The sequence below is a fragment of the Hemiscyllium ocellatum genome, chromosome 50, assembly GCF_020745735.1.
Source record: "Hemiscyllium ocellatum isolate sHemOce1 chromosome 50, sHemOce1.pat.X.cur, whole genome shotgun sequence".
In the NCBI taxonomy this organism is placed as follows: domain Eukaryota; kingdom Metazoa; phylum Chordata; class Chondrichthyes; order Orectolobiformes; family Hemiscylliidae; genus Hemiscyllium; species Hemiscyllium ocellatum.
Genome location: NC_083450.1, coordinates 9,562,870 through 9,584,869, shown reverse-complemented (window position 1 = coordinate 9,584,869; position 22,000 = coordinate 9,562,870). Strand labels below are relative to the sequence as shown.

Here is a 22,000-nt window from a genome sequence, read left to right as displayed (position 1 = left end):
GGGTGTCATTGAGAATCACTGGATCCCATTGAGTGTCACAGGGTGTCATTGAGAATCACTGGATCCTATTGGGTGTCACTGGGTGTCATTGAGAATCACTGGATCCCATTGAGTGCCACAGGGTGTCATTGAGATTCACTGGATCCTATTGGGTGTCGCTGGGTGTCATTGAGAATCACTGGATCCTATTGGGTGTCACTGGGTGTCATTGAGAATCACTGGGTCCTATTAGGTGTCACTGGGTGTCATTGAGAATCACTGGGTCCCATGGAGTGTCACTGGGTGTCATTGAGTGTCACTGGATCTCGTTGAGTGTCACTGGTTGTAATTGGGAATCACTGGATCCTATTGAGTGTCTCAGGGTGTCATTGGGAATCACTGCATCCATTGAGTGTCACTGTGTATCCTTGAGAATCACTGGGTCACATTGAGTGTCGCTGGGTGTCATTGAGAATCACTGGATCCCATTGAGTGTCACAGGGTGTCATTGAGAATCATTGGATCCTATTGGGTGTCACTGGGTGTCATTGAGAATCACTGGATCCCATTGATTGTCACAGGGTGTCATTGAGAATCACTGGATCCTATTGTGTGTCACTGGGTGTCATTGAGAGTCACTGGAGCCTATAGAGTGTCACTCGGTGTCATTGAGAATCACTGGATCCCATTGAGTGCCACAGGGTGTCATTGAGAATCACTGGATCCTATTGGGTGTCACTGGGTGTCATTGAGAATCACTGGATCCCATTGAGTGTCACAGGGTGTCATTGAGAATCACTGGATCCTCTTGGGTGTCACTGGGTGTCATTGAGAGTCACTGGATCCTATAGAGTGTCGCTGGGTGTCATTGAGAATCACTTGATCCCATTGAGTGTCACTGGGTGTCATTGAGAATCACTGGATCCCATTGAGTGTCACAGGGTGTCATTGAGAATCACTGGATCCTATTGGGTGTCACAGGGTGTCATTGAGAATCACTGGATCCTATTGGGTGTCACTGCGTGTCATTGAGAATCACTGGATCCCATTGAGTGCCACAGGGTGTCATTGAGAATCACTGGATCCTATTGGGTGTCACTGGGTGTCATTGAGAATCACTGGATCCCATTGAGTGTCACAGGGTGTCATTGAGAATCACTGGATCCTATTGGGTGTCACTGGGTGTCATTGAGAATCACTGGATCCCATTGAGTGTCACAGGGTGTCATTGAGAATCACTGGATCCTCTTGGGTGTCACTGGGTGTCATTGAGAGTCACTGGATCCTATAGAGTGTCACTGGGTGTCATTGAGAATCACTGGATCCCATTGAGTGTCACTGGGTGTCCTTGAGAATCACTGGATCCCATTGAGTGTCACAGGGTGTCATTGAGAATCACTGGATCCCATTGAGTGTCACAGGGTGTCATTGAGAATCACTGGATCCTATTGGGTGTCACTGGGTGTCATTGAGAATCACTGGGTCCTATTAGGTGTCACTGGGTGTCATTGAGAATCACTGGGTCCCATGGAGTGTCACTGGGTGTCATTGAGTGTCACTGGATCTCGTTGAGTGTCACTGGGTGTAATTGGGAATCACTGGATCCTATTGAGTGTCTCAGGGTGTCATTGGGAATCACTGGATCTATTGAGTGTCACTGTGTATCGTTGAGAATCACTGGGTCACATTGAGTGTCACTGGGTGTCATTGAGAATCACTGGATCCCATTGAGTGTCACTGGAACCCATTGAGTGTCACTGGGTGTCATTGATGGTCGCTGGATCCCATTAAGTGTCACTGGATCTCATTGAGTGTCACTGGGTGTAATTAGGAATCACTGGATCCCATTGAGTGTCACTGGGTGTAATTGGGAATCACTGGATCCCATTGAGTGTCACTGTGTATCGTTGAGAATCACTGGGTCCCATTGGATGTCACTGTGTGTCATTGATGGTCGCTGAGTGTCACAGGGTGTCATTGAGAATCTCTAGATCTCATTGTGTTACATTGGGTGTCGAGTGTCACTGGATCCCATTGAGTGTCACAGGGTACGATTGGGAATGAATGGGTCATATTGAGGGTCAGTGGGTGTCATTGAGAATCACTGGATCCCATCGAATGTCACTGGGTGTCATTGAGAATCACTGGATCCCATTGAGTGTCACTGGATCCCATTGAGTGTCACAGGGTGTCATTGAGAATCACTGGATCCCATTGAGTATCATTGGGTGTCATTGATGGTCGCTGGATCCCATTGAGTGTCACTGGATCCTTTTGAGTGTCATTGGGTGTCATTGAGGGACACTCGATCCTATAGAGTGTCACTGGGTGTCATTGAGAATCACTGGATCCCATTGAGTGTCACTTTGTGTAATTGAGAATCATGGGATCCCACTGAATGTCACTGAGTGTCATTGAGAATCGCTGGATCCCATTGAGTGTCAATGGGTGTCATTGAGAATCACTGGGTCCCATGGAGTGTCACTGGGTGTCATTGAGTGTCACTGGATCTCGTTGAGTGTCACTGGGTGTAATTGGGAATCACTGGATCCTATTGAGTGTCTCGGGGTGTCATTGGGAATCACTGGATCCATTGAGTGTCACTGTGCATCGTTGAGAATCACTGGGTCACATTGAGTGTCGCTGGGTGTCATTGAGAATCACTGGATCCCATTGTGTGTCACAGGGTGTCATTGAGAATCACTGGATCCTATTGGGTGTCACTGGGTGTCATTGAGAATCACTGGATCCCATTGATTGTCACAGGGTGTCATTGAGAATCACTGGATCCTCTGAGGTGTCACTGGGTGTCATTGAGAGTCACTGGATCCTATAGAGTGTCACTGGGTGTCATTGAGAATCACTCGATCCCATTGAGTGTCACTGGGTGTCATTGAGAATCACTGGATCCCATTGAGTGTCACAGGGTGTCATTGAGAATCACTGGATCCTATTGGGTGTCACTGGGTGTCATTGAGAATCACTGGATCCTATTGGGTATCACTGGGTGTCATTGAGAATCACTGGATCCCATTGAGTGTCACAGGGTGTCATTGATAATCACTGGATCCTATTGGGTGTCACTGGGTGTCATTGAGAATCACTGGATCCCATTGAGTGTCACAGGGTGTCATTGAGAATCACTGGATCCTCTTGTGTGTCACTGGGTGTCATTGAGAGTCACTGGATCCTATAGAGTGTCACTGGGTGTCATTGAGAATCACTCGATCCCATTGAGTGTCACAGGGTGTCATTGAGAATCACTGGATCCTATTGGGTGTCACTGGGTGTCATTGAGAATCACTGGATCCCATTGAGTGTCACAGGGTGTCATTGAGAATAACTGGATCCTATTGGGTGTCACTGGGTGTCATTGAGAATCACTCGATCCCATTGAGTGTCACAGGGTGTCATTGAGAATCACTGGATCCTATTGGGTGTCACTGGGTGTCATTGAGAATCACTGGATCCCATTGAGTGTCACAGGGTGTCATTGAGAATCACTGGATCCTATTGGGAGTCACTGGGTGTCATTGAGAGTCACTGGATCCTCTTGGGTGTCACTGGGTGTCATTGAGAATCACTGGATCCCATTGAGTGTCACAGGGTGTCATTGAGAATCACTGGATCCTATTGGGTGTCACTGGGTGTCATTGAGAATCACTGGATCCCATTGAGTGCCACAGGGTGTCATTGAGATTCACTGGATCCTATTGGGTGTCACTGGGTGTCATTGAGAATCACTGGATCCTATTGGGTGTCACTGGGTGTCATTGAGAATCACTGGGTCCTATTAGGTGTCACTGGGTGTCATTGAGAATCACTGGGTCCCATGGAGTGTCACTGGGTGTCATTGAGTGTCACTGGATCTCGTTGAGTGTCACTGGTTGTAATTGGGAATCACTGGATCCTATTGAGTGTCTCAGGGTGTCATTGGGAATCACTGCATCCATTGAGTGTCACTGTGTATCCTTGAGAATCACTGGGTCACATTGAGTGTCGCTGGGTGTCATTGAGAATCACTGGATCCCATTGAGTGTCACAGGGTGTCATTGAGAATCATTGGATCCTATTGGGTGTCACTGGGTGTCATTGAGAATCACTGGATCCCATTGATTGTCACAGGGTGTCATTGAGAATCACTGGATCCTATTGTGTGTCACTGGGTGTCATTGAGAGTCACTGGAGCCTATAGAGTGTCACTCGGTGTCATTGAGAATCACTGGATCCCATTGAGTGCCACAGGGTGTCATTGAGAATCACTGGATCCTATTGGGTGTCACTGGGTGTCATTGAGAATCACTGGATCCCATTGAGTGTCACAGGGTGTCATTGAGAATCACTGGATCCTCTTGGGTGTCACTGGGTGTCATTGAGAGTCACTGGATCCTATAGAGTGTCGCTGGGTGTCATTGAGAATCACTTGATCCCATTGAGTGTCACTGGGTGTCATTGAGAATCACTGGATCCCATTGAGTGTCACAGGGTGTCATTGAGAATCACTGGATCCTATTGGGTGTCACAGGGTGTCATTGAGAATCACTGGATCCTATTGGGTGTCACTGCGTGTCATTGAGAATCACTGGATCCCATTGAGTGTCACAGGGTGTCATTGAAAATCACTGGATCCTATTGGGTGTCACCTGGTGTCATTGAGAGTCACTGGATCCTATAGAGTGTCACTGGGTGTCATTGAGAATCACTGGATCCCATTGAGTGTCACAGGGTGTCATTGAGAATCACTGGATCCCATTGAGTGCCACAGGGTGTCATTGAGAATCACTGGATCCTATTGGGTGTCACTGGGTGTCATTGAGAATCACTGGGTCCTATTAGCTGTCACTGGGTGTCATTGAGAATCACTGGGTCCCATGGAGTGTCACTGGGTGTCATTGAGTGTCACTGGATCTCGTTGAGTGTCACTGGGTGTAATTGGGAATCACTGGATCCTATTGAGTGTCTCGGGGTGTCATTGGGAATCACTGGATCCATTGAGTGTCACTGTGTATCGTTGAGAATCACTGGGTCACATTGAGTGTCGCTGGGTGTCATTGAGAATCACTGGATCCCATTGTGTGTCACAGGGTGTCATTGAGAATCATTGGATCCTATTGGGTGTCACTGGGTGTCATTGAGAATCACTGGATCCCATTGATTGTCACGGGATGTCATTGAGAATCACTGGATCCTATTGAGTGTTACTGGGTGTCATTGAGAGTCACTGGATCCTATAGAGTGTCACTGGGTGTCATTGAGAATCACTGGATCCTATTGGGTGTCACTGGGTGTCATTGAGAATCACTGGATCCCATTGAGTGTCACAGGGTGTCATTGAGAATCACTGGATCCTATTGGGTGTCACTGGGTGTCATTGAGAATCACTGGATCACATTGAGTGTCACAGGGTGTCATTGAGAATCACTGGATCCTCTTGGGTGTCACTGGGTGTCATTGAGAGTCACTGGATCCTATAGAGTGTCACTGGGTGTCATTGAGAATCACTGGATCCCATTGAGTGTCACTGGGTGTCCTTGAGAATCACTGGATCCCATTGAGTGTCACAGGGTGTCATTGAGAATCACTGGATCCCATTGAGTGTCACAGGGTGTCATTGAGAATCACTGGATCCTATTGGGTGTCACTGGGTGTCATTGAGAATCACTGGGTCCTATTAGGTGTCACTGGGTGTCATTGAGAATCACTGGGTCCCATGGAGTGTCACTGGGTGTCATTGAGTGTCACTGGATCTCGTTGAGTGTCACTGGGTGTAATTGGGAATCACTGGATCCTATTGAGTGTCTCAGGGTGTCATTGGGAATCACTGGATCTATTGAGTGTCACTGTGTATCGTTGAGAATCACTGGGTCACATTGAGTGTCACTGGGTGTCATTGAGAATCACTGGATCCCATTGAGTGTCACTGGAACCCATTGAGTGTCACTGGGTGTCATTGATGGTCGCTGGATCCCATTAAGTGTCACTGGATCTCATTGAGTGTCACTGGGTGTCATTGAGAATCACTGGATCCCATTGAGTGTCACAGGGTGTCATTGAGAATCACTGGATCCTATTGGGTGTCACTGGGTGTCATTGAGAATCACTGGATCCCATTGAGTGTCACAGGGTGTCATTGAGAATCACTGGATCCTATTGGGTGTCACTGGGTGTCATTGAGAATCACTGGATCCCATTGAGTGTCACAGGGTGTCATTGAGAATCACTGGATCCTATTGGGTGTCATTGGGTGTCATTGAGAGTCTCTGGATCCTATAGAGTGTCACTGGGTGTCATTGAGAATCACTGGATCCCATTGAGTGTCACAGGGTGTCATTGAGAATCACTGGATCCTATTGGGTGTCATTGGGTGTCATTGAGAATCACTGGATCCCATTGAGTGCCACAGGGTGTCATTGAGAATCACTGGATCCTATTGGGTGTCACTGGGTGTCATTGAGAATCACTGGGTCCTATTAGCTGTCACTGGGTGTCATTGAGAATCACTGGGTCTCATGGAGTGTCACTGGGTGTCATTGAGTGTCACTGGATCTCGTTGAGTGTCACTGGGTGTAATTGGGAATCACTGGATCCTATTGGGTGTCACTGGGTGTCATTGAGAATCACTGGGTCCTATTAGCTGTCACTGGGTGTCATTGAGAATCACTGGGTCTCATGGAGTGTCACTGGGTGTCATTGAGTGTCACTGGATCTCGTTGAGTGTCACTGGGTGTAATTGGGAATCACTGGATCCTATAGAGTGTCACTGGGTGTCATTGAGAATCACTGGATCCCATTGAGTGTCACTGGGTGTCCTTGAGAATCACTGGATCCCATTGAGTGTCACAGGGTGTCATTGAGAATCACTGGATCCCATTGAGTGTCACAGGGTGTCATTGAGAATCACTGGATCCTATTGGGTGTCACTGGGTGTCATTGAGAATCACTGGGTCCTATTAGGTGTCACTGGGTGTCATTGAGAATCACTGGGTCCCATGGAGTGTCACTGGGTGTCATTGAGTGTCACTGGATCTCGTTGAGTGTCACTGGGTGTAATTGGGAATCACTGGATCCTATTGAGTGTCTCAGGGTGTCATTGGGAATCACTGGATCTATTGAGTGTCACTGTGTATCGTTGAGAATCACTGGGTCACATTGAGTGTCACTGGGTGTCATTGAGAATCACTGGATCCCATTGAGTGTCACTGGAACCCATTGAGTGTCACTGGGTGTCATTGATGGTCGCTGGATCCCATTAAGTGTCACTGGATCTCATTGAGTGTCACTGGGTGTCATTGAGAATCACTGGATCCCATTGAGTGTCACAGGGTGTCATTGAGAATCACTGGATCCTATTGGGTGTCACTGGGTGTCATTGAGAATCACTGGATCCCATTGAGTGTCACAGGGTGTCATTGAGAATCACTGGATCCTATTGGGTGTCACTGGGTGTCATTGAGAATCACTGGATCCCATTGAGTGTCACAGGGTGTCATTGAGAATCACTGGATCCTATTGGGTGTCATTGGGTGTCATTGAGAGTCTCTGGATCCTATAGAGTGTCACTGGGTGTCATTGAGAATCACTGGATCCCATTGAGTGTCACAGGGTGTCATTGAGAATCACTGGATCCTATTGGGTGTCATTGGGTGTCATTGAGAATCACTGGATCCCATTGAGTGCCACAGGGTGTCATTGAGAATCACTGGATCCTATTGGGTGTCACTGGGTGTCATTGAGAATCACTGGGTCCTATTAGCTGTCACTGGGTGTCATTGAGAATCACTGGGTCTCATGGAGTGTCACTGGGTGTCATTGAGTGTCACTGGATCTCGTTGAGTGTCACTGGGTGTAATTGGGAATCACTGGATCCTATTGGGTGTCACTGGGTGTCATTGAGAATCACTGGGTCCTATTAGCTGTCACTGGGTGTCATTGAGAATCACTGGGTCTCATTGAGTGTCACTGGGTGTCATTGAGTGTCACTGGATCTCGTTGAGTGTCACTGGGTGTAATTGGGAATCACTGGATCCTATTGAGTGTCTCGGGGTGTCATTGGGAATCACTGGATCCATTGAGTGTCACTGTGCATCGTTGAGAATCACTGGGACACATTGAGTGTCACAGGGTGTCATTGAGAATCACTGGATCCTATTGGGTGTCACTGGGTGTCATTGAGAATCACTGGATCCCATTGATTGTCACAGGGTGTCATTGAGAATCACTGGATCCTCTTAGGTGTCATTGGGTGTCATTGAGAGTCTCTGGATCCTATAGAGTGTCACTGGGTGTCATTGAGAATCACTGGATCCCATTGAGTGTCACAGGGTGTCATTGAGAATCACTGGATCCTATTGGGTGTCATTGGGTGTCATTGAGAATCACTGGATCCCATTGAGTGCCACAGGGTGTCATTGAGAATCACTGGATCCTATTGGGTGTCACTGGGTGTCATTGAGAATCACTGGGTCCTATTAGCTGTCACTGGGTGTCATTGAGAATCACTGGGTCTCATGGAGTGTCACTGGGTGTCATTGAGTGTCACTGGATCTCGTTGAGTGTCACTGGGTGTAATTGGGAATCACTGGATCCTATTGAGTGTCTCGGGGTGTCATTGGGAATCACTGGATCCATTGAGTGTCACTGTGCATCATTGAGAATCACTGGGACACATTGAGTGTCGCTGGGTGTCATTGAGAATCACTGGATCCCATTGTGTGTCACAGGGTGTCATTGAGAATCATTGGATCCTATTGGGTGTCACTGGGTGTCATTGAGAATCACTGGATCCCATTGATTGTCACGGGATGTCATTGAGAATCACTGGATCCTATTGTGTGTTACTGGGTGTCATTGAGAGTCACTGGATCCTATAGAGTGTCACTGGGTGTCATTGAGAATCACTGGATCCCATTGAGTGTCACTGGGTGTCATTGAGAATCACTGGATCCCATTGAGTGCCACAGGGTGTCATTGAGAATCACTGGATCCTATTGGGTGTCACTGGGTGTCATTGAGAATCACTGGATCCCATTGAGTGTCACAGGGTGTCATTGAGAATCACTGGATCCTATTGGGTGTCACTGGGTGTCATTGAGAATCACTGGATCACATTGAGTGTCACAGGGTGTCATTGAGAATCACTGGATCCTCTTGGGTGTCACTGGGTGTCATTGAGAGTCACTGGATCCTATAGAGTGTCACTGGGTGTCATTGAGAATCACTGGATCCCATTGAGTGTCACTGGGTGTCCTTGAGAATCACTGGATCCCATTGAGTGTCACAGGGTGTCATTGAGAATCACTGGATCCCATTGAGTGTCACAGGGTGTCATTGAGAATCACTGGATCCTATTGGGTGTCACTGGGTGTCATTGAGAATCACTGGGTCCTATTAGGTGTCACTGGGTGTCATTGAGAATCACTGGGTCCCATGGAGTGTCACTGGGTGTCATTGAGTGTCACTGGATCTCGTTGAGTGTCACTGGGTGTAATTGGGAATCACTGGATCCTATTGAGTGTCTCAGGGTGTCATTGGGAATCACTGGATCTATTGAGTGTCACTGTGTATCGTTGAGAATCACTGGGTCACATTGAGTGTCACTGGGTGTCATTGAGAATCACTGGATCCCATTGAGTGTCACTGGAACCCATTGAGTGTCACTGGGTGTCATTGATGGTCGCTGGATCCCATTAAGTGTCACTGGATCTCATTGAGTGTCACTGGGTGTAATTAGGAATCACTGGATCCCATTGAGTGTCACTGGGTGTAATTGGGAATCACTGGATCCCATTGAGTGTCACTGTGTATCGTTGAGCATCACTGGGTCCCATTGAATGTCACTGTGTGTCATTAATGGTCGCTGAGTGTCACAGGGTGTCATTGAGAATCTCTAGATCTCATTGTGTTACATTGGGTGTCGAGTGTCACTGGATCCCATTGAGTGTCACAGGGTACGATTGGGAATGAATGGGTCATATTGAGGGTCAGTGGGTGTCATTGAGAATCACTGGATCCCATCGAATGTCACTGGGTGTCATTGAGAATCACTGGATCCCATTGAGTGTCACTGGATCCCATTGAGTGTCACAGGGTGTCATTGAGAATCACTGGATCCCATTGAGTATCATTGGGTGTCATTGATGGTCGCTGGATCCCATTGAGTGTCACTGGATCCTTTTGAGTGTCATTGGGTGTCATTGAGGGACACTCGATCCTATAGAGTGTCACTGGGTGTCATTGAGAATCACTGGATCCCATTGAGTGTCACTTTGTGTAATTGAGAATCATGGGATCCCACTGAATGTCACTGAGTGTCATTGAGAATCGCTGGATCCCATTGAGTGTCAATGGGTGTCATTGAGAATCACTGGATCCCATTGAGAGTCACTGGATCCCATTGAGTGTCCCTGGGTGTCATCGAGTGTCACTGGGTACCATTGAGTATCACTGGGTGTCATTGAGAATCACTGGATCCCATTGAATGTCACTGGGTGTCAGTGAGTGTCACTGGATCCCATTGAGTGTCATGGGGTGTCATTGAGAATCGCTGGATCCCATTGAGTGTCAATGGGCGTCATTCAGAATCACTGGATCCCATTGAGAGTCACTGGATCCCATTGAGTGTCACTGGGTGTCATCGAGTGTCACTGGGTCCCATTGAGTATCACTGGGTGTCATTGAGAATCACTGGATCCCATTGAATGTCACTGGGTGTCATTGAGAATAACTGGATCCCATTGAGTGTCCCTGGGTGTCATCGAGTGTCACTGGGTCCCATTGAGTATAACTGGGTGTCATTGAGAATCACTGGATCCCATTGAGTGTCACTGGGTGTCAGTGAGTGTCACTGGATCCCATTGAGTGTCATGGGGTGTCATTGAGAATCGCTGGATCCCATTGAGTGTCAATGGGCGTCATTGAGAATCACTGGATCCCATTGAGAGTCACTGGATCCCATTGAGTGTCACTGGGTGTCATTGAGTGTCACTGGATCCCACTGAGTGTCACTGGGTCCCATTGAGTATCACTGGGTGTCATTGAGAATCACTGGATCTCATTGAATGTCACTGGGTGAATTTAAGAATCACTATATCCCATTGAGGATAACTGGGTATCATTGAGTGAGACTGCATCACATTGAGTGTCACTGGGTGTCATCGAGTGTCTCTGGATCCCATTGAGTATCACTGGGAGTCATTGAGAGTCACTGGATCCCATTTAGTGTCACTGGGCATCATTGAGTGAGACTGGATCCCATTGAGTGTCACTGGATCCTGTTGAGTGTCACTGTGTGTTATTGAGAGTCGCTGAATCCCATTGGGTGTCACTGGGTGTCAAAGAGTGTCACTGGGTGTCATTGAGAATCACTGGATCCTATTGAGTGTCACTGGATCCCATTGAGTGTCAATGGGCGTCATTGAGATTCACTGGATCCCATTGAGAGTCATTGGATCCCATTGAGTGTCACAGGGTGTCATTGAGAATCACTGGGTCCCATGGTGTGTCATTGGGAGTGTCTGGGTGTCACTGGTTATAACTGGGAGTCATTGGGCGATATATGTGTGTCGCTGGGAGTCACTGGGTGCAACTGGGACTCACTCATTATCTCTGGTGTTATTGGGTATCATCCAGTGTCCCTGGGTCTCAGTGCACCACTGTGGGTGTCTGTGGGTCTCATTGGGAGTCACTGGGTGTCTGGGGGAGTCTCTGGGTCTCACTATAAGTCACTGGGTCTCACTGGTGGTCTCTGGGTGTCACTGGGTCCCGTGGGGTGTCGCGGGTGTCCCTGGGTCCCTGGGGGTTTCACTGGGTGTCCCTGGGTCCCTGGGGGTGTAGCTGCCATCCTTGCCCTCCTGTGAATGCTCTCCCCTTTCCCGTATTCCCAGTTTCCTGATAAACATTACGAGGATATCGACAAGATCCGGAGACGGAAGGTGAATATCCGGGAGATGGCAGGCGGAGCTGCTGCCCCTCTCCCTCCCAACAGGACGGAGGATCGACCGGGATCACCCTCATTACCGGGAACACCGACCTCTGACCCTGCGCCCACACACACTGCCCGTCCCTGGGCAGTGGAAGGGAGTACGGGGATCACACTGGATGATTCCACCTATCAGGAGGTGAGGACCCAGTGACACTGTCTAATGAACAGAATGTGACCTATTGAGGGGTAGAAGGAACAGGTACCCCTGGGAATGGTTAACGCCCCCTAAGTGCACTGTCACTGGGTAACACTGGAAGGCACTGGATGTAATTAAGAGTCACTGGGCCCCACTGAGTGTCACTGGGTATCATTGAGTGTCACTGGATCCCGTTCAGTGTCACTGGGTGTCATTGAGAATCACTGGATCCCATTGAGTGTCACTGGGTGTCAGTTGGGTGTCCCAAGTCTCACCCATTGGTTATGGATGTTGTTGCGATAGAGTCACTGAGGGTCTCTGGCTGACTCTAGGTGATGCAGGATGTCCTTAGGTGTCACTCAGTGACACTGGGTGTAGTTGGGTGTCATTGAGGTTCACTGGGTGTCATTGAGAGTTGTCAGGTGTCCCTGGGTGCCATTGGATGTCATTATGAGTCACTAGATATTAATAGGCCCCATTGGGTGTCACCGAGAGACATTGGGTGTCATTGGGAGACAATTGATGCCATTGAGTGTCGCTGGGAGTGTCTGGGTGTCACTGGTTATAACTGGGAGTCATTGGGTGATATGTGAGTGTCGCTGGGAGTCACTGGGTGCAACGGGGTCTCATTCAGTATCTCTGGTCTCATTGGGTGTCACACAGTTTCTCTGGGTCACACTGCACCACTGTGGGTGTCTGTGGGTCTCACTGGGGCTCATTGGGAGTCTCTGGGTGCCTGGGCGTGTCTCTGGGAGTCACTGGGTGCCTGGGGGAGTCTCTGGGTCTCACTGTAAGTCACTAGGTCTCACTGGCTCTCTCTGGGTGACCCTGGGTCCCTGGGGGTGTCTCTGGGTGTCCCTGGTGGTGTCCCTGGGTCCCTGGGGGTGTAGCTGCCATCCTTGCCCCCCTGTGAATGCTCTCCCCTTTCCCATATTCCCAGTTTCCTGATAAACATTATGAGGATATCGACAGGATCCGGAGACGGAAGGCGAATATCCGGGAGATGGCAGGAGGAGCTGCTGCCCCTCTCCCTCCCAACAGGACGGAGGATCGACCGGGCTCACCCTCATTACCGGGGGCACCGACCTCTGACCCTGCGTCCACACACACTGCCCATCCCCGGGCAGTGGAAGGGGGTCTGGGGGTCACACTGGGCGATGCTAACTACCAGGAGGTGAGGACCCAGTGACACTGTCTAATGAACAGAATGTCACCCATCAAGGGGCAGGAGGAACGGGTATCCCTGGGAATGGGGAACCGGTAATGACACTGTGTTTGGGGGAACCCACTGCCCCCTTAGTGCGCGGTCACTGGGTAACACTGGGTGTCACCAGGAGACACTGGGTGACACTGGGGCATCACTGAGTGACCTTTGAGATTAATTGGTGCGACTGGGAGACCCTGGAGGTGATCAGATGTCAATGGGCGTCATTCGCTGTCAGTGGGAGTCACATGACTGTCCCTGGGGTTCACTAAAGGTCATTGAGTGTCACTGGGGGCCACCGCGAGTACTGAGGGTCACAGGGGGTCATTGCAGGTCATTGGGGGTCAATGGAGGTCACGGGGGTCACTGAGGGTCATTGAGAGTCAGAGTCACTTGCTGCCACTGAGGGTCACGTGGGGTGGGGTCAGAGAGTCACTGGATGTCACTGAGGGGCATTGGGGTAACTGGGGGTCAGAGTCACAGAGTCATTGGGGGTCACTGAGGGCCATTGGCGGTCATTGTGGGTCACTGGCGGGCACCAAAAGTCACTGTGGGTCATTGGAGGTCACTGAGAGTCACAGTCATTGAGGGGCATTGAGTGTCACTGTGGGTTATTGGAGTTCACTGGGGGTCACAGTCACTGAGGGTCATTGGGGGTCACTGAGGGTCATTGGGGTCACTGCAGGTCACAGAGTCATTGGGATCATTGCGGATCACTGAGTGTCATTGGGTCACTGAGGGTCATGGGGTCACTGAGGGCCACTGAGTGTCTTCAGCGATGACATCAGAAAGGCCCAGAGCCTCAGAGCTCACCAGCTCCCCCGCCCCCACCGGGCGCAGGCCTGGAGCCTGGGTCAACAACACGGACATACCTCCTGAGGCCTGTGGCCTGGATCAGGGCCTGAACAAAATGGCGGCCGACAAAGCCATCACTGGGAATGACCAGAGAGTAGGGGGGTGGTGGGGATGAGGGTCGGGAACGGTTTTCCACTTTAACTTAGCCGAGGCCTCAGGGATCCCGGTAAAAACACCGAGCGGGATTGGTTTCTGAGTCACACAGAGTTGGGGGGAGACACTCACCATCTTCCTTTCCTCCTTGGCAGATACCAGAAGGCCAGGGCCTAGTCCGAGAGGCTTCGGGTCAGAACCGCGGCCCCACGGAGGTGGAAGCCGGCCTCGCCTTTAGCCAGGTGACCGCGGCCTACGCGAGGGTCATCAAGGCTCGGAGTCACGTCTACACGGAGCCTGTGGATAGGCCTCGTGTCGCCATGGAGATGGCACACGCCTACGCGGAGGCCCACCTCTACACCACGCCTCAGGACCACCTGCCGAAGGCTGCTAGCCATGAACGCCGCCATGTCTACTCCGAGTTGGATCCCAGGCCTGGCAACCTCTACTGTCCCTCCCCTACCAAGGGGCTAACCACCAAGGCTGCCCACGGCGACCTGGTGCCCACAGCCCCTCCCCGCTGGCACCTCCCAGCCCCCTTCAAGCCCAGCGCTCGGGCCACCCACGCCCACCGAAGTCTAGGCCTCCCCGCCCAGGACCACCTTGAACTGGACGACGACGCGTACGGAGTCTCAGCGAGATGTCGGCCAAGTGGGCCCGAGCCAGATCCCTGGCCTCTCCCTAGCGGCCCAGAGCCGGTCCCTTGCAGGCCAGAACGAGGGCCCCGGCCCACGCTGAGCAAACTGGAACCAGACCCGAGGCCTGTCCCCAGCAGGCCCAATCGAGATCTGAAGCCCAAGCTGAGCAGGTCGGAGCTAGAGCCGAGGCTTGTCCCGGACAGGCTTGAGCCAGACCTGAAGCCTACCTCAAGCAGGCCGGAGCCAGACCTGATGTCTGTCCCAGGCGCGCCTGCACGACCTCCAAGACTTGTCCCCGGCCCCTCAGAGTCAATATCAAGACCTCTTCCAACTAGGCCAGAGCCAGGTCTGAGGCCTGTCCCACGACCAAGGCCTGTCCCACGGCCGAGGCCTGTCCCGACTAGGCCAGATCCAGATTGGAGGCCTCTCCCGACTAGGCCGGAACCGGATTCAAGCCCTCTCTCTAGTAGGCCGGAGCCAGATTGGAGGCCTCTCCCCAGTAGGCCGGAGCCGGATTCAAGCCTTCTCCCGACTAGGCCGGAGCCAGATTGGAGGCCTCTCCCCAGTAGGCCGGAACCGGATTCAAGCCCTCTCCCAAGTAGGCCAGATCCAGATTTAAGGCCTCACTCCAGTAGGCCAGAACCAGCACCTCAACCTGTGCCCCAGGCTGATGGCATCTACGAGCAGCTTCCTGAAGAGTATCTGAGACCACCGCCCTTTGCGCCGACTCGGTCTGGATACAGGAGGGTAAGGACCAACTCCCACTCCCCTCACTTGTGGGGCTGAACGTTTCTCAGGTCAGGGCACTCCTCAGTATCTGCTTTCTACCCGAGAAGGGGTTGGAGGGGATGAAAGCGTCACGGAGGTTACCCTCAGCTTGGTTTGGATGTTTGAGGTCGGGATGGGTGGGGGGGGGTCACCTAGACTTGCTCGCTCCCCTTCCTGGGTCAGGGGGGACGCTGAGGCCTCGCACAATAACCAAGCCTCGGTATGGGCATGTTTGGTGTTCAGTCCATCAGTCAGGCCTCAAGGGACCTTCACGGGGAGAGAGGAGGGAGATGGTGCTTATAAATCAGAGACAGAGGGAGAGAGAAAAGAAAGAGAGAATAGAAAGAGAGAGAAAAGAGAGAGAGAAGAGGAAAAGAAGAGAGAGAAAGAAAAGAAGAGAAAAAGAAAAAAAGAAAAGAGAGAGAGAGAAAAGAAAAGAGAGAGGAAAGAAAAGAGAGAGAAAAGAGAGAGAGAAGAGAGAGAGAAGAGAGAGAGAAGAGAGAGAGAAGAGAGAGAGAGAGAGGAGAGAGAAAAGAGAAAGAGAGAGAAAAGAGGGAGAGAAAAAAAGAAAAAGAGAAAAGAGAGAAAGTGAAAAGAGAGAGAAAAAAAGAGAAAAGAGAAAGAGAGAGAAAAGAAAGAGAGAAAAGAAAGAGAAAAGAAAGAGAGGAAAAAAAAGAGAGAGAAAAGAGAGAGAAAAGAGAGAGAGAGAGAAAAGAGAGAGAGAAAAGAGAGAGAAAAGAGAGAGAGAGAAGAGAGAGAGAAGAGAGAGAACAAAGAGAGAGAGAAAAAAAAGAGAGAAAAGAGAGAGAAGAGAGAGAGTGAAAAGAGAGAGGAGAGGGAGAAAAAAGGGAGAAAAAGAGGGAGGAAAAAGGAGAAAAAAGAGAAAAGAAAGAGAGCGAAAAGAAAGGAGAGCGAAAAAAGAGAGCGAAAAAAGAGAGAGCGAAAAAGAGAGCGAAAAAAGAGAGAGCGAAAAAAGAGAGCGCGAAAAAAGAGAGAGCGAAAAAAGAGAGAGCGAAAAAAGAGAGAGCGAAAAAAGAGAGAGAAAAAAGAGAGAGAGAAAAAAGAGAGAGAGAAAAAAGAGAGAGAAAAGAGAGAGAGAAAAAAGAGAAAGAAAAGAAAGAGAAAATAAAGAGTGAAAAGAGAGAGAAGAGAGAGAAAGAGAGAAAAGAAGAGAAAAGAAAGAGTGAAAAGAGAGAAGAGAGAGTGAAAAAGAGAGAGAGAAAAAAAGAGAGAGAAAAAAGGGAGAAAAAGAGGGAGAAGAGAGAAAAAAGAGAAAAGAAAGAGAGAAAAGAAAGAGGGAGAAAAGAAAGGAGAGAGAGAAAAAAGAGAGAAAAGAGAGAGAGAAAAGAGAGAGAGAGAAAAGAGAGAGAAAAGAGAGAGAAAAGAAAGAGAGAAAAGAGAGTGAAGAGAGTGAAGAGAGTGAAAAAAGAGGGAGGAAAAAGAGAGAAAAAAAGAGAGAAAAAAGGGAAAAGAAAGAGAGCGAAAAGAAAGGAGAGCGAAAAGAAAGGAGAGCGAAAAAAGAGAGCGCGAAAAAAGAGAGCGCGAAAAAAGAGAGCGCGAAAAAAGAGAGCGCGAAAAAAGAGAGCGCGAAAAAAGAGAGCGCGAAAAAAGAGAGCGCGAAAAAGGAGAGAGAAAAGAGAGAGCGAAAAAGGAGAGAGAAAAGAGAGAGATAGAAAAGAGAGAGAAAAGAAAGAGTGAAAAGAGAGAAAAAAGAGGGAGAAAAGAAAGAGAAAAGAAAGAGAGAAAAGAAAAAGAGAAGAGAGAGAAAAGAGAGAGAGAAAAGAGAGAGAAAAAGAGAGAGAAAAGAACGAGAGAGAAAAGAAAGAGTGAAAAGAGAGAGAAGAGAGAGAAAAGAAAGAGGAAAGAAAGAGAGGAAAAAAAGAGAGAAAAGAGAGAGAGAGAAAAAAGAGAGAGAGAGAAAAAAGAGAAAAAGAAGAAGAAAAAAAGAAAAAAGAGAGAGAAAAGAAAGAGTGAAAAGAGAAAAAAGAGAGAGAAGAGAAGAGAGAAAAGAAAGAAAAAAGAGAAAGAAAAGAAAGATAGAGAAAAGAGAGAGAAAAGAGAGAGAAAAGAGAGAGAAAAGAGAGAGAAGAGAGAGTGAAAAAAGAGGGAGGAAAAAGAGAGAGAAAAAAGAGAGAAGAGAAAGAGAGAAAAGAAAGAGAGAAAAGAAAGAGAGAAGAGAAAGAGTGAAAAGAGAGAAAAAAGAGAGAAAAAGAGGGAGAAAAGGAAAAAAGAGAGAGAAAAGAAAGAGAGAAGAGAAAGAGAGTGAAAAGAGAGAAAAAAGAGAGAAGAGAAAGAGAGAAGAGAAAGAGAGAAAAAAGAGAGAGAAAAGAAAAAAGAGAGAAAAAGAGGGAGAAAAAAAGAAAAAAGAGAGAGAAAAGAAAGAGTGAAAAGAGAAAAAAGAGAGAGAAAAGAAGAGAGAACAGAAAGAGAAAAAAGAGAGAGAAGAGAGAGAGTGAAAAGAGAGAAGAGAGTGAAAAAGAGAGAGAGAAAAGAGAGAGAGAAAAGAGAAAAGAAAGAGAAAAGAAAGGAGAGAGAAAAGAAAGAGAGAGAGAAAAGAGAGAGAGAGAGAGAAAAAAGATTAAAAAGAGTGCTAAAAGAAAGAGAGAAGAAAGAGAGAGAAAAGAAAGAGAGAGTAAAGAGAGAGAGAGAGAAAAAGAGAGAAAAAAGAGAGAGAGTAAAAAGAGAGCTAAAAGAAAGAAAAGAAAGAGAAAAGAGAGAGAGAGAGAAAAAAGAGAGAGAAAAAAGGAGAGCGAGTGTAAAAAGAGAGCTAAAAGATAGAAAGAGAGAGAAAAAAGAGAAAAGAGAGAGAGAAAAGAGAGAGAAAAGAGGGAGAGAAAAGAGGGAGAGAAAAGAGGGAGAGAAAAGAGGGAGAGAAAAGAGAGAGAGAAAAGAGGGAGAGAAAAGAGGGAGAGAAAAGAGGGAGAGAAAAGAGGGAGAGAAAAGAGAGAGAGAAAAAAGAGAGAGAGAAAAAAGAGAGAGAGAATAAAGAGAGAAAAGAGAGAGACAGAAAAAGAGAGAGAATACAGAGAGAGAAAAAAGAGAGAGAGAAAAACGAGAGAGAGAAAAACGAGAGAGAGAAAAACGAGTGAGAGAAAAGAAAGAGAAAAGAAAAAGAGAGAAAAGAAAGAGAGGGGAAAGAAAGAGCGAGAAAAAAGAGCTAGAGAAAAGAGAGAGATAGAAAAGAGAGAGATAGAAAAGAGAGAGATAGAAAAAAGAGAGAAAAAAAGAGAAAAAAGAGAGAAAAAGAAAAAAGAGAGAGAAAAGAAAGTGAAAAGAGAGAAAAAAGAGAGAAAAGAAAGAGGGAGAAAAGAAAGAGAGAGAATGGAAAGAGGGAGAATGGAAAGAGGGAGAATGGAAAGAGAGAGAATAGAAAGAGAGAGAATAGAAAGAGAGAAAAGAAGAAAGAAAAAAGAGAGAGAAAAGAAAGAGAGAAAATAGCAAGAGAGAGAAAAGAAGAGAGAGAAAAGAAGAAAGAAAAAAGAGAGAGAGAAAAGAAAGAGAGAAAATAGAAAGAGAGAGAAAAGAAGAGAGAGAAAAGAAGAGAGAGAAAAGAAAGAGGGCAAAGAAGAAAGAAAAAAGAGAGAGAGAAAATAAAGAGAGAAGAGAAAGAGAGTGAAAAGAGAAAGAGAGAGAAAAGAAGAGAGAACTGAAAGAAAAAAGAGAGAGAAAGAGAGAGAAAAAAGAGAGAGAAAAAAGAGAGAGAAAAGAGAGAGAGAAAAGAGAGAGAAAAAAGAGAGAAAAGAAAGAGAAAATAGAAAGAGAGAAAATAGAAAGAGAGAGAAAAGGAGAGAAAAGAAAAAAGAGAAAAAGAGGGAGAAAAAGAAAAAAGAGAGAGAAGAGAAAGAGAGAAAGAGAGAAAAAAGAGAGAGAAAAGAGAGAAAAAGAGGGAGAAAAAGGAGAGAAAAGAAAGAGAGAAAATAGCAAGAGAGAGAAAAGAAGAGAGAGAAAAGAAGAAAGAAAAAAGAGAGAGAAAAAAGAAAGAGAAAGTAGAAAGAGAGAGAAAAGAAGAGAGAGAAAAGAAAAAAGAGAAAAAGAGGGAGAAAAAAGAAAGAGAGAGAAAATAAAGAGAGAAGAGAAAGAGAGTGAAAAGAGAAAGAGAGAGAAAAGAAAGAGAGAGAAAAGAAGAGAGAACTGAAAGAAAAGAGAGAGAGAAAAGAGAGAGAGAAAAGAGAGAAAAGAAAGAGAGAAAAGAAAGAGAAAATAGAAAGAGAGAGAAAATAGAAAGAGAGAGAAAAGGAGAGAAAAGAAAAAAGAGAAAAAAGAGGGAGAAAAAGAAAAAAGAGAGAAAAGAAAGAGAGAAGAGAAAGAGAGTGAAAAGAGAGAAAAAAGAGAGAAGAGAAAGAGAGAAAAGAGAGAGAAAAAAGAGAGAGAAAAGAGAGAAAAAGAGGGAGAAAAAAGAAAGAGAGAGAAAAGAAAGAGTGAAAAGAGAGAGAAAAGAAAGAGACAAAAGAGAAAAAAAAAAGAAAGAGAGAGAAAGAAAAGAGAGAGAAAAAAGAGAGAGAGAAAAAAGAGAGAGAAAAAAAAGAGAGAGAAAAAAAGAGAGAGAGAAAAAAGAGAGAAAAGAGAGAGACAGAAAAAGAGAGAGAGAGAGAGAGAGAAAAAAAGAGAGAGAAAAGAAAGAGAGAAGAGAAAGAGAGTGAAAAGAGAGAAAAAAGAGAGAGAAAAAAGAGAGAAAATAGAGAGAGAAAAGAGAAAAAAGAGGAAAAAAGAGAAAAAAGAGAGAAAAGAGAGAAAAGAAAGAGAGAGAAAAGAAAGAGAGAGAATAGAAAGAGAGAGAATAGAAAGAGAGAAAAGAAAGAGAGAAGAAAGAGAGCAAAGAAGAAAGAAAAAAGAGAGAGAGAAAAAAGAGAGAGAGAAAAAAGAGAGAGAGAAAAGAGAGAGAGAGAAAAGAGAGAAAAGAAAGAGAGAAAAGAAAGAGAAGAGAGAGTGAAAAAAGAGGGAGGAAAAAGAGAGAGAGAAAAAAGGGAGAAAAAAGAGAAAAGAGAGAGAAAACAGAAAAGAAAGAGAGCGAAAAGAAAGAGAGAGAGAAGAAAGAGAGAGAAAAGAAAGGAGAGAGAAAAGAAAAGAGAGAAAAGAAAGGGAGAAAAAGAGAGAGAAAAAAGAGAGAGAGAGAAAAGGAGAGAGAGAAAAGAAAATAGAGAAAAAGAGGGAGAAAAAAGAAAAAAGAGAGAGAAAATAAAGAGAGAAGAGAAAGAGAGTGAAAAGAGAAAAAAGAGAGAGAAAGAAAGAGAGAGAAAAGAAGAGAGAACAGAAAGAGAAGAGAGAGAGAAGAGAGAGAGTGAAAAGAGAGAAGAGAGAGAGAAAAAAGAGAGAGAAAAGAGAGAGAGAAAGAGAGAGAGAGAAAAGAGAGAGAGAAAAGAGAAAAGAAAGAGAAAAGAAAGGAGAGAGAAAAGAAAGAGAGAGAAAAGAGAGAGAGAAAGAGAGAAAAAAGAGAGTAAAAAGAGTGCTAAAAGAAAGAGAGAAGAAAGAGAGAGAAAAGAAAGAGAGAGTAAAGAGAGAAAAGAGAGAGAGAAAAGAGAGAGAGTAAAAAGAGAGCTAAAAGAAAGAAAAGAAAGAGAGAGAAAAGAAAGAGAGTGAAAAGAGAGAAAAGAGAGAGAGAGAGAAAAAAGAGAGAGAAAAAGGAGAGCGAGTGTAAAAAGAGCTGAAAGATAGAACGAGAGAAAAAAAGAGTGAAAAGAGAGAGAGAAAAGAGAGAGAGAGAAAAAAGAGAGAAAAGAGAGAGACAGAAAAAGAGAGAGAAAAGAAAGAGAGAGTAAAGAGAGAAAAGAGAGAGAGAGAAAAAGAGAGAAAGAGAGAGAGTAAAAAGAGAGCTAAAAGAAAGAAAAGAAAGAGAGAGAAAAGAAAGAGAGTGAAAAGAGAGAAAAGAGAGAGAGAGAAAAAAGAGAGAAAAGAGAGAGACAGAAAAAGAGAGAGAATAGAGAGAGAGAAAAAAGAGAGAGAGAAAAAGAGAGAGGAGAGGGAGAAAAAAAGAGAGAGAACAAAGAGAGAGAGAAAAAAGAGAGAGAGAAAAAGAGAGAGGAGAGGGAGAAAAAAAGAGAGAGAAAAAAGAGAGAGAGAAAAAAGAGAGAGAAAAGAAAGAGAAAAGAAAAAGAGAGAAAAGAAAGAGAAAAGAAAGAGAGGGGAAAGAACGAGCGAGAAAAAAGAGCTAGAGAAAAGAGAGAGAGAGAAAAGAGAGAGAGAAAAGAGAGAGATAGAAAAGAGAGATAGAAAAGAGAGAGATAGAAAAGAGAGAGAAAAAAGAGAGATAGAAAAGAGAGAGATAAGAAAGAGAGAGATAGAAAAGAGAGAGATAGAAAAGAGAGAGATAGAAAAAAAGAGAAAAAAGAGAGAAAAAGAAAAAAGAGAGA

General features: G+C 46.4%; 1 protein-coding gene across 1 annotated transcript in view; it reads left to right on the top strand.

Moving 5' to 3' along the window:
* LOC132805549 (proline-rich protein 12-like) overlaps window positions 1-20,372 on the top strand; it is a gene marked incomplete at its 3' end in the record, with an annotated part of 218,052 nt that extends 197,680 nt beyond the window's left edge. The window contains exons 23-26 of the mRNA XM_060820660.1: window positions 14,403-15,632; window positions 17,108-17,295; window positions 18,255-18,336; window positions 20,313-20,372. Of these exons, the coding sequence (XP_060676643.1) occupies window positions 14,403-15,632; window positions 17,108-17,295; window positions 18,255-18,336; window positions 20,313-20,372 (1,560 nt within the window). The remainder of the gene's footprint in view (window positions 1-14,402; window positions 15,633-17,107; window positions 17,296-18,254; window positions 18,337-20,312) is intronic.
* Between the last annotated feature and the right edge of the window lie 1,628 nt (window positions 20,373-22,000).